The sequence below is a fragment of the Stegostoma tigrinum genome, chromosome 35 (genome assembly GCF_030684315.1).
Source record: "Stegostoma tigrinum isolate sSteTig4 chromosome 35, sSteTig4.hap1, whole genome shotgun sequence".
Taxonomy (NCBI): Eukaryota; Metazoa; Chordata; class Chondrichthyes; order Orectolobiformes; family Stegostomatidae; genus Stegostoma; species Stegostoma tigrinum.
Genome location: NC_081388.1, coordinates 20,974,210 through 20,988,136, shown reverse-complemented (window position 1 = coordinate 20,988,136; position 13,927 = coordinate 20,974,210). Strand labels below are relative to the sequence as shown.

General features: G+C 39.7%; 1 protein-coding gene across 1 annotated transcript in view; it reads left to right on the top strand.

The window, feature by feature from the left end:
- The window catches only part of LOC125447415 (PDZ domain-containing protein GIPC1-like), a 31,009-nt gene extending 19,736 nt beyond the window's left edge, over positions 1–11,273 (top strand). Inside the window, exons 5-6 of the mRNA XM_059639922.1 lie at positions 1,082–1,163; positions 9,097–11,273. Coding sequence (XP_059495905.1) covers positions 1,082–1,163; positions 9,097–9,245 — 231 coding nt within the window. The 3' untranslated portion in view covers positions 9,246–11,273. The remainder of the gene's footprint in view (positions 1–1,081; positions 1,164–9,096) is intronic.
- The last annotated feature ends 2,654 nt before the right edge of the window (positions 11,274–13,927 follow it).

Genomic DNA, 13,927 nt, shown 5'->3' with positions numbered 1-13,927 from the left:
ATCTAAACATGGCTGACCACCCTGAAGAAAAGTATACCAGCTAATTCTAGGCTAATTAAATCGTGCTAACTTATGTTATACTTGCCAAAAATTAGGAATTAGAATTTAATGAACATGCTTAACTACATGAAGATACTTGGGCTTTAAGAGGTACATATTGTCCTTGTATTGGTCTTATTTATAAATGAAGGAAGGTTGAGACAGAGGTCGCAAGCAGTCTGCTGAAAACCAATAAAGTAAATGGCTTGTGAGGCCTCAGGTTTTTAAAGTAGGAACAATAGAAGAGGCATGAGTGAGTGGAGTCAAGCGCTCTCAGAACCAGGATTTTTAGTTTTAGCTTTCTGCAATTGCTGGAATCTTGAAGCTGGATGTGGAAGTTCTTGGTCCTCTCGTGCAGCTAAAAGCTGGAGTTCTCTTCCTACTACGAGAATTGCACGGCAGACGATCTGTTTTACTGAACTTGCCTTTGCCAAGGCTGTGTTTATGGGATGTTGCTATATTGGAACAGTTGAATTGCATCTGAAACGCAGTGCCTTATACTTAGCCTAGACCTTAACTCTTTCTTATTTTAGAGGACATTAAATAGAATAGCATGCACTATAAAGCACACTGGCATGACTGACTTATACTGGTATTTATGCTTCACAGCAAGCTCATTCCACTCAATTCCTTGACACACTGTTCTCCCTTCTCCTTTGTGTTGCTTAACTTGATGCATTTTACTCAATTAAAAAGTAATGTGTTTTCATTTAACTTGTTTTAGCTCATAGTGTGTTGTTTTGACTTCTGTCAAGCTTGTTCTGTTGAATGGATATTTTCCCTATTGACCCCTGAGCAGTCTTTGTCTCCCAGCATTATCTCATGTAGTCTGGGTGGATGGTTTTATGATTAGCTTGTGCTTCAGACGTATAGTATAGAGTAGTGGTTTTCTTGTTCCATCTACAAAGTAATAATTGGAGGAAGAAGCTGGTGACATTTTAAATTTGTCACACAAATTTGTTTCCTGGACCAGTTTTTCATTGTGTTGGCTCTTTGTTCTTGTTTAATGATTTACTCCAAATGCATGCTTTGTTGATCCTAGCCATCAGCATTTGAAGAGAAAGCCATTGAGAAAGTGGATGACCTGCTGGAAAGCTACATGGGGATCAGAGACACTGAGCTAGGTGAGTAAGACTCTGGTCTTTATTTAACGCCCTAATATTTCTAAATATTGAACCATGCTTCTGACATGACTTACTGCTGTTGATCTGTTGCAGTTTGACTGACTTCTGCATTGTATGCTGGAAATTAATTGCTTCACGGTTTCCAAACTGTAGTACTACATTATTGTAGTGTAGACAGCATTGAACGATGGACCAGATAGCATGATACACTAGGACTGTGCTTGTAACGCTCTTCGGGTACGCTGGAAATATCCCTTCTTCTATGCCAAATGGCCAGGTTTAAGTCCTGTCTGCTTGGATGTGTATCATATTATGTCTGGACAAGTTGATTTTAAAATAACTAGATCTGTGCTTGCAAACCAAAGGCTAATTGGACAGTATTCTCAGAAGGCCATTCCCTGCTGAGAAACCATTGTTATTGTTTTAACATCACTCTAAGGTCTTGGCTTCTTGCTGCTTCTGCGATCTCTTTCAGTCCTACTGAAAATCTCAAGATATCTGTATTCCTCAAATTTCAGACCTGTTGCATACCCTCTCTTTCCCCCTTCACTAATTTTTGCTATAATTTTAGTGGCTGGGCCCTGAGTTCTAAAATTCCCTCATTAAACTTTACTACTACTCCTTCCTTCCTTTTCATATTTGATTTGGTTTTATTGTCACTTGCACCAAGATACATGAAAAGTGGTGTTTTGCGTGCTGTACAGGCAGATCATGCCATACATAGTGCATCAGGTAGCAGAACAAGGGTGCAGAAGGCAGTATTACTAACAGAATACGCAGGAGAGAGATCAGCGTTAACATTTGAGAGGTCTGTTCAAAAGTCTCATTAACAGCAGGAAGAAGCTGTTCTTGAATATGTTCACGTGTTTCACTTTTATATCTTCACTCTGGAAGAAGGTGGAAGAGAATATAACCAGGTGGGGAGGAGTCTTTGATTAATTTGATTGCTTTTCCAAGACAGTGTGAAGAATAATTGGAGTCAATAGATGGAAGATTGGTTTGTATGCTGGACTAGGCTGTGTTCATGTCTCTGTAGTTTCTTGCAATTTTTGGGAAGAACAGTTGCTATACCACACCATGCTGCATCCATATAGGATACTTCCTGTGATGCGTCTATAAGAATTGGTACAGTCCTTTGTGGACATGCCAAATTTCCTTAGCTTTCTGTGGAAGTAGAGGCATTATACTGCTTTCTCGAATGTCATGTCGATGTGGGTGCACTATGGCAGATTGTTTGTGATCATCACTCCCAGGAACCTGATGCACGGGAACCTGATGCTTGAACCTCAGCGCCATTGATGCAGACAGGGGTGTGCCTTCCACTCCACTTCCTGAAGTCAATGACTAGCTCCTTTGTTTTCCTGACATTGAAGAGATTTTTGCCTTTAGACCATATTGCTGAGTACTCAATTTCTTTCTTGTGCTCTATCTCGTCGTTGGTTGGGATCTGCTCTACAGTGATGGTATTGTCAGCAAACTTGAAAATGGGGTTAGGATGGAATTTTGCTATACAATCATGAGTGCATAAGGAGTATATTAGAGGACTGACTATGCAGTCCTGTGGGGCACCGGTGTTGCGGATTATGATGGAGGAGGTGTTGTCTCCTCTTCTTACTGACTGCAGTCTATGGGTCAGGAAGTCAAAGATCCATTTAGTGAGAGGGGAGCTGAAATCTAGGTCTCAAAGTTTTGAGTGAAGTTAGTTTGGAATTGTGTTGAAGACAGACCTGTAATGAATAAATAGGAGCCTGACTTGGGTATCAGATGCTCTAAGGATGAGTGTAGGGCCAGGGAAGCAGTGTCTGCCAAGGACTTGTTGAGCCAGTAGGCAAATTGCAAAGCATCGAGGCAGTTGGTAGGCTGAAGTTGATGTGACCCGTGACTACATCTGGAAGCACTTCATAATTATGGAGGCCAAAGGCACTGGGTGGTAGCAGTTGAGGCAGCAGCGTGATCGCTGTTTGGCACCGGGGTGATGGTCTTTTTGAAGCTGTGGGGGGCAACATCACATTGTAGTAAAGAGAGGTTAAAGATGCCTGTGAATCGTCTTGCCAGCTGGTATGTGCAGGATCAAAGTAGATGGCTGGGGTCTCTATCCAGGTCAATCGCTTTCCATGGGCTCACTGTCAAGAATTCCACTCTAACATCGGTGACTGTGGCTATGGGTACATCCGAGCTATTAGGACAAATGACATCGTTGCGCTCACTTTCTGTTCAAAGCAAGCGTAGAAGGTATTGAGCTCAACAAGTGGGCATGTATTTTTGCCTATGAATCTGATTGACTTAGTATTTTGTAGCTTATGTTGTGTAAACCTTGCCACAAACAACAGATGTCCGTGTGGTTAGCCTGGGTTTCAGTTTAATTTGGTACTGCCCCTTGGTGTCCCTGACGGCCTTACGAAGGTCATACCAAGATTCCTTGTATAGGTCAGGGTCTCACAACTTGAATGCCTCGGACGTGGACCTCAGTAGGGAGTGGATCTCCCAGTTCTTCCTTGGTTTCTGATGGGGAAACATTTGGATTAATATCTTCAGCATGCAGTCTTCTACGCACTTACTAATGACGTCTCTAACAGTAATGGCATACTTGTTTAGGTTAGTCGCTAAGTCCTCTAATAAGGATCAGTCCACTGATTCTTAAACAGGCTCGTGGAAGCCCTTCCGTTGCCTCAGACCAGCACTGCACTACTATCTGTATTGGGTCATCACTCTTCAACTTGTGCTTGTAAGCTAGGAGGAGGAGCATAACATTGTGATCTGATTTTCCAAACTCTGGATTGGGGATGGAGCAATAGGCATCTTTGGTTGTATAGCAGTGGCCAAGGAAACACAGTACCAAAATATGCTCCTTAAAAATCTTATCTGATCAAGCTTTCGGTGGTTGTAAACCCTAATGTGATAAAATGCCAAATGTGATTAAATTGAACATGATTATAGATGATTCCTCCACGATAGGCTGACCCTCCCCACTTTGATCATAAGCTCATGTGTTTAGATTCTCAAAGTTGAGCTTTCCTTTCCAGTCACTTGCTTTCATCATGCTGCTTGTCCTGGAATAGATTCCTCAGTTGACCATGCTGCCTTGCTCTCATGTCCGTGTCCTCTCTTCATGCAGTTTCAATCCTTTTCATTAGTTTCCCTTCTCCCACCCTGTTCCTCCAGATCCTGTTTCTATGAAGAGCTTTCGGCTGTAGCACTCTGCAGTTTAATTCTAGATTCCCAATGTGGAGCATCTCCACCCAGGAAGTGTCACGATATTTCACTGTGTTTAAATGTACAGTGTAGTTTGGAATAGGCAGTCTAAATTTGGGTGCTGCTTGAGGAATGTTCTAGTGTGAACTTTGACTGGTATTGAAGTTCCCTTCTTTGCCCTGGGGATCATGGTGATTAACCACTACAATCAGATAAATGTGTTGAATGGACTAAAACCTGTGGTACTAAGATTCTTGCCACAGGTAGCCAGTAGTTTTGTAAGCTTATGTCTCGATCCTTTGGTTTCAAAACGCTGGAAGGTGCTATGGATAAAAATTCATTTTTTTAATAAGTTCCCTTTTTCAGAGGAGTGTACAGAGAAAGGAATTTGCGCACAGATCCTACCTGTATGTTTCTTGGCAGTTGCCATGATAGATAGTATCTAGTTTCTCAATTATTGCTGTAAATTTCTAATCCCGGCAGTGCCTTGTTATCAACACCAAAAATAGTTTGTATGACCATTCAGCTGCATTAAAATATTTATCAGATTTCTGAAAATATTTTAGGAAATTTAGGAATAGAAAGCTCATTTGTTTAGTTTTTCACTTCAAAATAACTTTCCTAATTTGGTATGGTTGTTTGAGGTTTTTAGTTGTTAGCTGTGTTTTCCTTCACTAAGGCTTGATGGAGGAGCTTAACTATTTCCATTGCAGCCTTGACATATCTGTGCTAGGGTGGGGACAACTCAAGTATTAAACCAATTAGTTTTTGGCATGATGTGTTAATAGCAAATATTATCAGCATTTCAAAGCACCCCACAAAGAGGACTGCTTTTAAGTGTAGTGGCTGTTGGATAGGAGCCATCCTGTTCACAGTAGACACCAAGCTGTAGTTTTCCTGGTCATTGTGAAGGCAATGTTGACCAACACATTGGACCAGGGAGAGAAGACTCCTAGTTCATCATCTATGTTCTTGCCCAGTTTGACCACAAGAACATGGATATGCACCATCTCATTCCAGGTTGGCCAATTCTATCTATGAATAATGCTTTCCAGTCCTGAAGCAATGTTTTGAGTATTTGGTCTTATAACTTGGCCAAGCTTGTTACTAGCTAAGCTAATCTGAAAACAAGAATGGGAAATTGGTCGAGCCACACGCTGTAACACCACTCCACCCCACCATCCACGCACCCCCCCCACTTACTGTTAGCATATGATAATGTTCATAAAACAACGATTTTCCATTTCTGTGTCCAATAAACTCGGTGGATGGGTCTAAATCGTGAGAAAACTTTTAAATTTAGTTTTTTCTTTTCAGACCGCTCAGAAACTGGCTGGTTCCCCAGTAATTTCCAAGCCAAGTTTGTGGTTTGCCACCAGCATTGATTCTTTTGTTACGTCACAAATGGCCAGCAATGTAATACTGAAAATCAACGGATTGATCTGTAGTCACTTTCGTTTTAGGACTTCAGAAAGAAAATTCAGTGTTTGTAATTACATGGGATCATTTGTGTAATTCGTATCTTTCTTTCTCTCTTCCTCTCCTTCCAATCTTTTCATGTGCCAGTTCTCAAAAGTGTAGTTTTAGTTACCAATTTTGAGAGTGCCAGGATTATGTTTTGACAAAGTCTAAAAGGCAACTTGCATGTTTCCTAACCTTACCCATCCTTAAACAGTACCAGTAAGACCTGTGAAACCTGCATAAGTGCTCCCTTTAGGTCTAGGCAGATGCCCAAATTGACATTTAGGAAATGTTTGAATTTACTTTTAGTATCAAGAGTGATTCATTGGATAGCATGCTCATTCCAGTCAGGATGTTGGGGAATCAAGTCCCATCTCGGAGGGCTGACATTTGAATGGGATATTGAATAAATTGGATTTATATTCTTTGGAGTTTGAAGAAATGAGAAGTGGTGTCATTGAAAAGTTCATGCTAGTGAAGTGGGCTTGACAGGGTGTACACTGAAGTGCTTCCCCTGTTGGAAACCTAGAACAAGGGGCTAATCTTTCGGGATAAAGATGCGAAATTTCTTCAGTGAGTGGATTGTGAATTTTTGGCATTCTCTTAGACCCAGAGGGTTGAGCATACACCATTGCATAATATATTGAAGGCTGGCATAGAGAAATTTTTCATGCCTCAGGGCATATTCGTGGGCAGAATTGAAGCCTGATTAATCATGATCATAATGAACAGTGGAGCAGGTTGAATAGGGGCATATGGTTTTCACTGGCTCCTACTTCCCTTTTAGTTTAGAGGCTTCAGAGCAGGATCGAAACTGATGGTCCCAGACATGTTGTACAGAGGGAGTGCCACACTATCAAAGGCCTTTTGTGTGAGACAATAAACACAACCATACCTTCACAGCAGAAAGCATTGTTACAGGCAGCATGTTGTTAATTTCCTTGCATATAGTTCAGCGCACAGAGACACTTACAAGAGTTATTAGATAAATGTGTAGCCTGCTACACTGTCAGTGATGTTAAATCCCAAAGTATCTTCTGACTTGTAAAATTTCCACTTCTTTCTTCTGCCTTTGACATGAGCAAAGATGATAACTTTGTCCAATCCGCCCATTTGGAAGTTTCTGTGTTCCCTCTTGAGTGTGTTCAGGGTGCAGAACACAATCTATGGGATAAAACAGGAAAATGTGTAGTTTGGCTGGTCTGTGGTCACCAAATGTTTGTGCAGGGTATTGACATAAGTCTGTGCCTCTGCACCTTGAGGGACAAGAGGGTTTTTAAAACTTCCTGCTGATATAAGGTTACTTCCAGCTAGGTGAGGTTTTGGGTTACATTGTACTGTGCAGAATTGTACAGAAGTTACAGTACAGAAACAGATGTTCAATCCAGCTGGTCCATTTTTGTTGGTCAAACGCCACATGAACCTCTTCTCACCCCACTGGCTTATGCTTGGATTCCTTTTTCCCTTGTATGTCCAGCTTCTTCATCACTATTCTTTACAATTCCTCTCGACCATTCTGTGTAGTAACAGGTTAAGAAATTTCTCTAGAATACTAGATTTATTAGGGACTATTGTTATAGTCTTCCTAGTGACAAATGGAAACATCTCTGCACCTACCTTTTATCCTTCAATAAATTTAAAGAGTACATGAACTGATGCCAGACTTTTGATAAACAGTAATGTCACCCATTATTCCAGAACGCTTCACCTTCTGGGGACAAAAGAGAAGTCGGTTTAGTCTAGAATGAAAGGATAAAGTTCCCATGTTAGCCTATGACAATTGACCACAAAGGAGGAACATGTAATTACACAGCATCTTTGATATCATCAAAGATGTTTTTCACGGACAGTGAAATCTTTTCACTGTATAACATTCAGTTTAAAGTACGCTGGCAGACTTCAGTGAGTGTGTTTTCTAAAACAAAATAGAGTTAAATTTTATCGAGCTAGGTTACATGCTGGGGTCTGACCTAGCACTGTCAAGTTGAGATGATAACCCAAGTTGTGGAATAGTGACATCCTGGCTGGGTGAAATGAAGGATTTGGCAGAGATGGGATATGTGTCTCTTTTTTTTGTTAGAATACATACAGGCCTATTTGGTGGGTATGCAATCAATGTTCATGCGGCAATAGCTGTTTGCATTCTGTGATGAAGAGAAAAGAAGTGATGTAGTGCAAGGCAGCAAATAAAATGAGCACTGAAGATAAATGGTTTGGTATTAACTAAAGCTATACTTTTCTAGTGGGGAAATATCAGTTGTGAAATCATTCCCTCAGCCTTAAGCTAGGTAGTTATTAACTTACAGGACTGGGAATAAAGTTGATAGTTTCACAAACCTAACGATTCCAGAGGTTGAGAAAAATTCTGGAATTTTTAGGTGACATTAACAAAGTATCCCTTCCAGTATTCCCAGGCTCAATTTTTCCATTCAATTAGTCTGCAAAGACATCTCCCAAAAGTTCTGAAACTTTGACTCAGTATTTTGAGGGCAAAGGCTGTGTTTGGAAATTAGGAGCGTAGAGCAGTGCTTAAAATATTTGTTGAGACAAACTTGTGATCTTCAAAAGTGATTTTCTAAAGAGATTATATGTTACAAAACCTCCTGGAAGGGCCCTTGGGATATCGTTTCAAGGAAAGTTCACAAAACAAGATAGCATCTTGTCGCTACTGGCATGCATATTATCTTGCTTCCTTCTCAATCCTATAACAGTAATGTGTAATCAGTAAGATCGACCCACATTTAAGACCAAAATGTGTTGTGTGTTTTTTTTTGGCTTGAATGAACTAGCGTGTTTTGTATAGTCAGTTTGTGACTGATTTGTGAAAGCCTTTACATTTGCTACTTCCTCACCAGGCCACACCTTGATTTTAAAATTCTCACCCTTGGTCTCATCCTGTCATCTCTGTAACCTCCTTCTCCAGTCTAATGACCTGTTTTGTACACACGTTAATTTCTGTTGATACCTGTGAATTAAATTGCCCTAAATGCTGAAGATATGTCCCTCACCCCTTCTTTTTCTGCCTGTCTCACTTCCTTTGAAGTTGTTCACTGTAGGCCTCTTGTGCTCTCCCCGTTTTAATTACTGCATCATCAGTGATTGTACTTTCAGTTGTCTGATCCCCAAGCTCTGGAGTGCCCTCACTCTAGTTTGCTTTCATCTTTGACTAAGATTTTAACCATCTCTCCTAATATCTCTTGGTGACATACTTTGTTTTAAAATATGAAACAATTTGTAACGAATTGTTATTGAAACACTGAACTCTTTCTTTTTCAAATAGCTGCTACTATGGTGGACCTTGGCAAAAATAAGAAGAATCCAGATGAGTTTGCACAGGCACTTGATGAGGAACTTGGTGACTTTGCATTTCCTGACGAGTTTGTCTTCGATGTCTGGGGCGCTATCGGAGATGCCAAGGCTGGGCGATAAACACTGGATGCAATTGCTGAGACTGTACGAGACCAGTGCAAGAGGCATTTTGTTAAAAAATATATATATTTATATGCTAATAATTTTAGGACACTGGGTCCTGGGTTACTTTTTCATAGGAATATTTCAAGATGATTTTGTACTGTCAGACTGACCAATAATTCCTTGTTTCCAGACTATCTGATTTTTGTAAGCAGTTGATTTGAGTACCTTTTTAGGTGCCATATTGTGGTGTGCTAATGGTGTATGCATAAATGGATGCCACAACTTTGAAAGCATTCTCCTGTGACAACACTATGCAGAAGTTATTTTTAATATATTTTTACAGGTATGTTTATGGAAATTAGAAGAGTGGGTTGGGAGAAGAAAAATCCATGTGAAGATCTGAATTGTCTGTTTTTTTGTAGGCTGCAATTTAAAAAAAAATAGATACACGCCACAGTATGGCAATGAACTAGGGGTCCTCTACACCACTAGAACACTTAAATTATGGTCCTGACTAGTAAATTTTAATAGATTTTCCTGTTTGTAATGATCATCCAGTTTTGGATGCCTGTTTGAGCAGAAGATCAGGAATGTTAGTAGGAAAGAAAGCATTTTTTTAAAAGAATAAGAGATTTGCATTTTATACAATAACTCATGCCTGCTTCATCGCCTCAATGATTCACTAGTAGAATGTAAAGCAAGGTTTATCAGACTCTTTCTTCTATTGTTTACAAGACGATTGTTTGCAGTACATGGTCTAACGTTGTTTAAATTTCCCAATACTGGTTGAAACAGCAGACTTGCAGCCATGTAACTGTATTAAGCTAAGTACTGATTGTTTTGCACACTTCCAGCTTTTAATGACTGTTTTAAAGCTGCCATGACTCTGACTATGGCGGATATGTGAAATGTTCAAATTGAAAAGTGCACACCACTGATTATAATCATTTTAATAATTGTGATCCTTCAGCCTTTGTACCTTGGCAAAATATTCTCAAGTGCAGGACTTGGATTTCTATAGCACCTTAATAACCTCAGGATGTGCTAAAGCACTTTACAGCAATTAGGTACTTTTTTTTGAAGTAGTCTCTGTTGTGATGCAAAGAACGTGGCAGCCGAATTGTTCACAGCAAACTCCCAGGAACAGCAATGTGGTAATGATCAGATCACCTATCCTAGTGATATCCATCAGTAACAAAGTTGCAGTTAGAACACTGGAGGAAAACTGCCCTGTTCTTTTCAGACTAGCAATGCAGGCTATTTGATGTACACTGAAGAGGGCATTCGAGGCCTTTAATGTGCATTTGCTCTGGAAGAGGATACCTCAGTCTGTGCTGCACTTCCTCAATGCATAAAGTATTGGCCACCTTTTTGCACTTGAGTGGATGTGAGGTGTATCGACCAATGTTGAAGTGCCGTCAATATTGATGTGACATGAATTGAGGCATATTACATTTTAAAGGAAAATCACCCCTATTTCTTAGGTACCAAGTGCATTTATATCCATTGATTGTATGTTTTAAACACAAACAGAAATTGCTGGAAAATCTCAGCAGATCTGGCAGCATCTGTGGAGTGAAGTCAGTTAATGTTTCAGGTCCAGTGACCACTCTTCAGAAACTTTGAGTAATGATCACTGGACCCAAAACATTAGCCCTGTTTTTTTTCCACAGATGCTACCAGACCTGCTGAGATTTTCCAGCAATTTCTGTTTGTGCTTCAGAGTTTCAGCATCTGCAGTTCTATTGGTTTTATTTTACTGTATATTTTATACTGTTGCTTTTTCAGTGCCCCAAGGAGATGATATTTATGCTGTTGAGTGGGTTGGAGCAAAACAGTTAATGCTGCAAAAGAAGCCTCTTCTGGTTAATTACCATTCTCAAGGGCAGTTTGACCAAGAATCCTTTTTTAAATAAATCCATTAATTGTTAATGTAAAGTTAAACATATAATAAATTCTGCTGTCTGCTCCATGCACTTTTTATTGTTTGAAAAGATTGTAATTTTGATGTGATTTAATCCATTAAAAAGGAACTGGTAATTAGTTATGATCGTTCCTGAGCCTGTCAGTTCATCTACTTACATTCCTTATTTAAACCAAATTAACTCGTCACAAGTAATGACTTAGAATATTGACATTTCTCCTGAATGTTTTGAAGATTCTTGAACTTGAACTGTTGTTTTCGTGACAAATGTAGGAAATGTGACTCTGCATCGCTGTCAGATTACCTAGGTTGAAGCTTTGCCAAAAGCAGACCAAACCGTATAATGTCATAACAGCATTGTAAGAAGCCTGTTAGCTTATGCAGCTGTTGAAAGAAGTGTCCATTTGGTCCCACTACCCTACACCTTCCCCAAAACTTTTAAAATTTTTCTTCCATAAGTACTTGTTCGGCTCACTTTTGAACGTTATAACTGATAAGTTCCCCTGGGTGCTCCCAGTTTCCTCCTACAGTCCACAGATGTGCAGGTTAGGTGGATGGCTTCAGCAAATGCAGGGTTTCAGCGATTGGGTGGGTCTGGGTAGGATACTCTTCGGAAGGTTGGTGTGGACTCAATGGGCTGTTTCCACACTAGGGATTCTGTGATTTTTTTTGTTTTGATTCTGCTTCCGTCTCATTTTTGTGCAGAACATTCCAAATTAGAACACGTTATTTTTTAATATAAAATCTCCCATTTTCCCACTAGCGCTTTTGCAATTGACCCTGTCTGTACTGTTTTGTAACTGCCCTGCAGTTTACATCTCAATAACCCTTAACGCATTACAGACTACTATTGCTTTTCACTGGATAAGCTGATGTTTGGTGTCTTTGCACTTACTGAGTTGTTTTAAAGAGAACACTATTTGTTTAGAAGCCACAAACCACACTTTCTTCACGCTAAACTTTGCCTAGCGCTTTGTGATCTGAACAGTTCACTGTGGAAAAAGTTAATATGCAGCTATATAGAATTCTGTAGTGCACAAACTGGCCACTTGGCCCATTAAGTATATACCAATGTACATCCTGTTTGAACCAGCTCCCACTTCCTTGGATCTTGTTCTGATTTCTTGAATTTAAGACTAACCTAAGTTTAACAGGAAATAATTATTAATTTGTAACAATGGGTGAATTAATCGCTTGCTCAGTTAGTGTTCTATTTTGTTATTTTTTGGCTTTGCATTATAAATTGTTGTAGATTTCATAATTATGTAATGAAAACTGATATCAGGTGAATGTATATTGGTGTAAACAGTCATTTGGTTAAATAGCATCTTCGTAGTAAAGAGCAAATTTACAATGTTTTGACTTGTTATGCTTTTAAAACACTCTGAAAGGAATGGCCAAGCATTCCGCCCTTGTGAGCTGTGTATACCTTAGAAGTGTATAAAAAGGTTGAGTTGGCATTCTCATTAATTTGTACAAATCTCCCATTGCTAATAACAAACTTAGATAAGTAAATAATGAAAAACCTTTCTTGAAGCTTCATAGAATCATACAGAACAGATATATTTATACAATTCCATGCTGCTTTCCAACAGAATTGTGCTGTTTATCATGCTTATTTCCCACCATCCAGTATTATCTAATTATTCCTTTCTTAATTGAGTAAAATTATGGGGTAGACCAAAGCTGTTCTGAGATGCACGTACAATGTAAATAATGCAAATACTTTGTTTTGACAGTGGAACCCCTTATTCTACATTAATTGGTTTGTACTGCAAGGCATGTGTGATACACGTACATGATGGTCCATGCCCAAGCATTTAACTGCTGCTCTTTGCCCCCTTGCCACACCCATTCAGCTATCACTAGTTTTAAACTAGCCGTGAGCAATGATATTGTAGGTGGATTGGTCGCGCTTCTAACTATCTAATCTCTGTGGGGGAAAAACCCCACCTGCAAGTTCCTATATCGCTGTTCTTCTTTGCTGGGTCACATACCAAATTCCCTCCATCTTACATGCCTACACTGCATCAGTTGTGATAATTCAAGAAGATGGCTGATTGCACTTCAAGAGTGATTTAGGAGTGGGCAATAAATGCTGGTCTAACCAGCGATGCTGACATCCAAAGAATGAATTTTTAAAAATAAAACTGTCTGTGCTGCTTAGAACTTGTACTTTGAAAGTACAAGACTGAGCAGGTTATCACCATCTTTTGTAAAAGTGCACACATTGGCTATATGACACTCCGCTGCACCATTAGTCTGTCAGAGTTTCTCATCCTTATGCTGTGATACATGCTTGCAGTTTCTTGCTTAGTCATCCACCTGAATTGCTAGAAATACTTTTGGTGAGTTAGCATTTGTCAGTAGCCCATTCTGTCAATTGCTTCAAAATGGCAATGTGCAGTTTATCATCTTTGGTGTTCTTTAAACCTGTATGCCTCACTGCTTGGAGATTGGAAAAGGCACAGTTCTCAGAATTGATATTTTTGTGCTGCGTTCTAGATAATTGGCTTCTCCTCTGTAGTTGGTGCTATATAGACAATGATTGTTCTCGAAAGGGAAAATTGAAACAACCTTGCATCTCTAGAGCCCTTTTCACATCCTGAAGTAGTCCTCTCCAAACGTCACTTTTGTACTGTGTAGGCTGTATGTAATGGTGGCAAACAAGTCTAAACCCATTTGCTGATGAAGAGTTAATGAGCTAATAGGCAATCAATTCATGTAACTTAATGATGTTGGCTGAAGGTTGACTGTTGGAACAACTCATGCC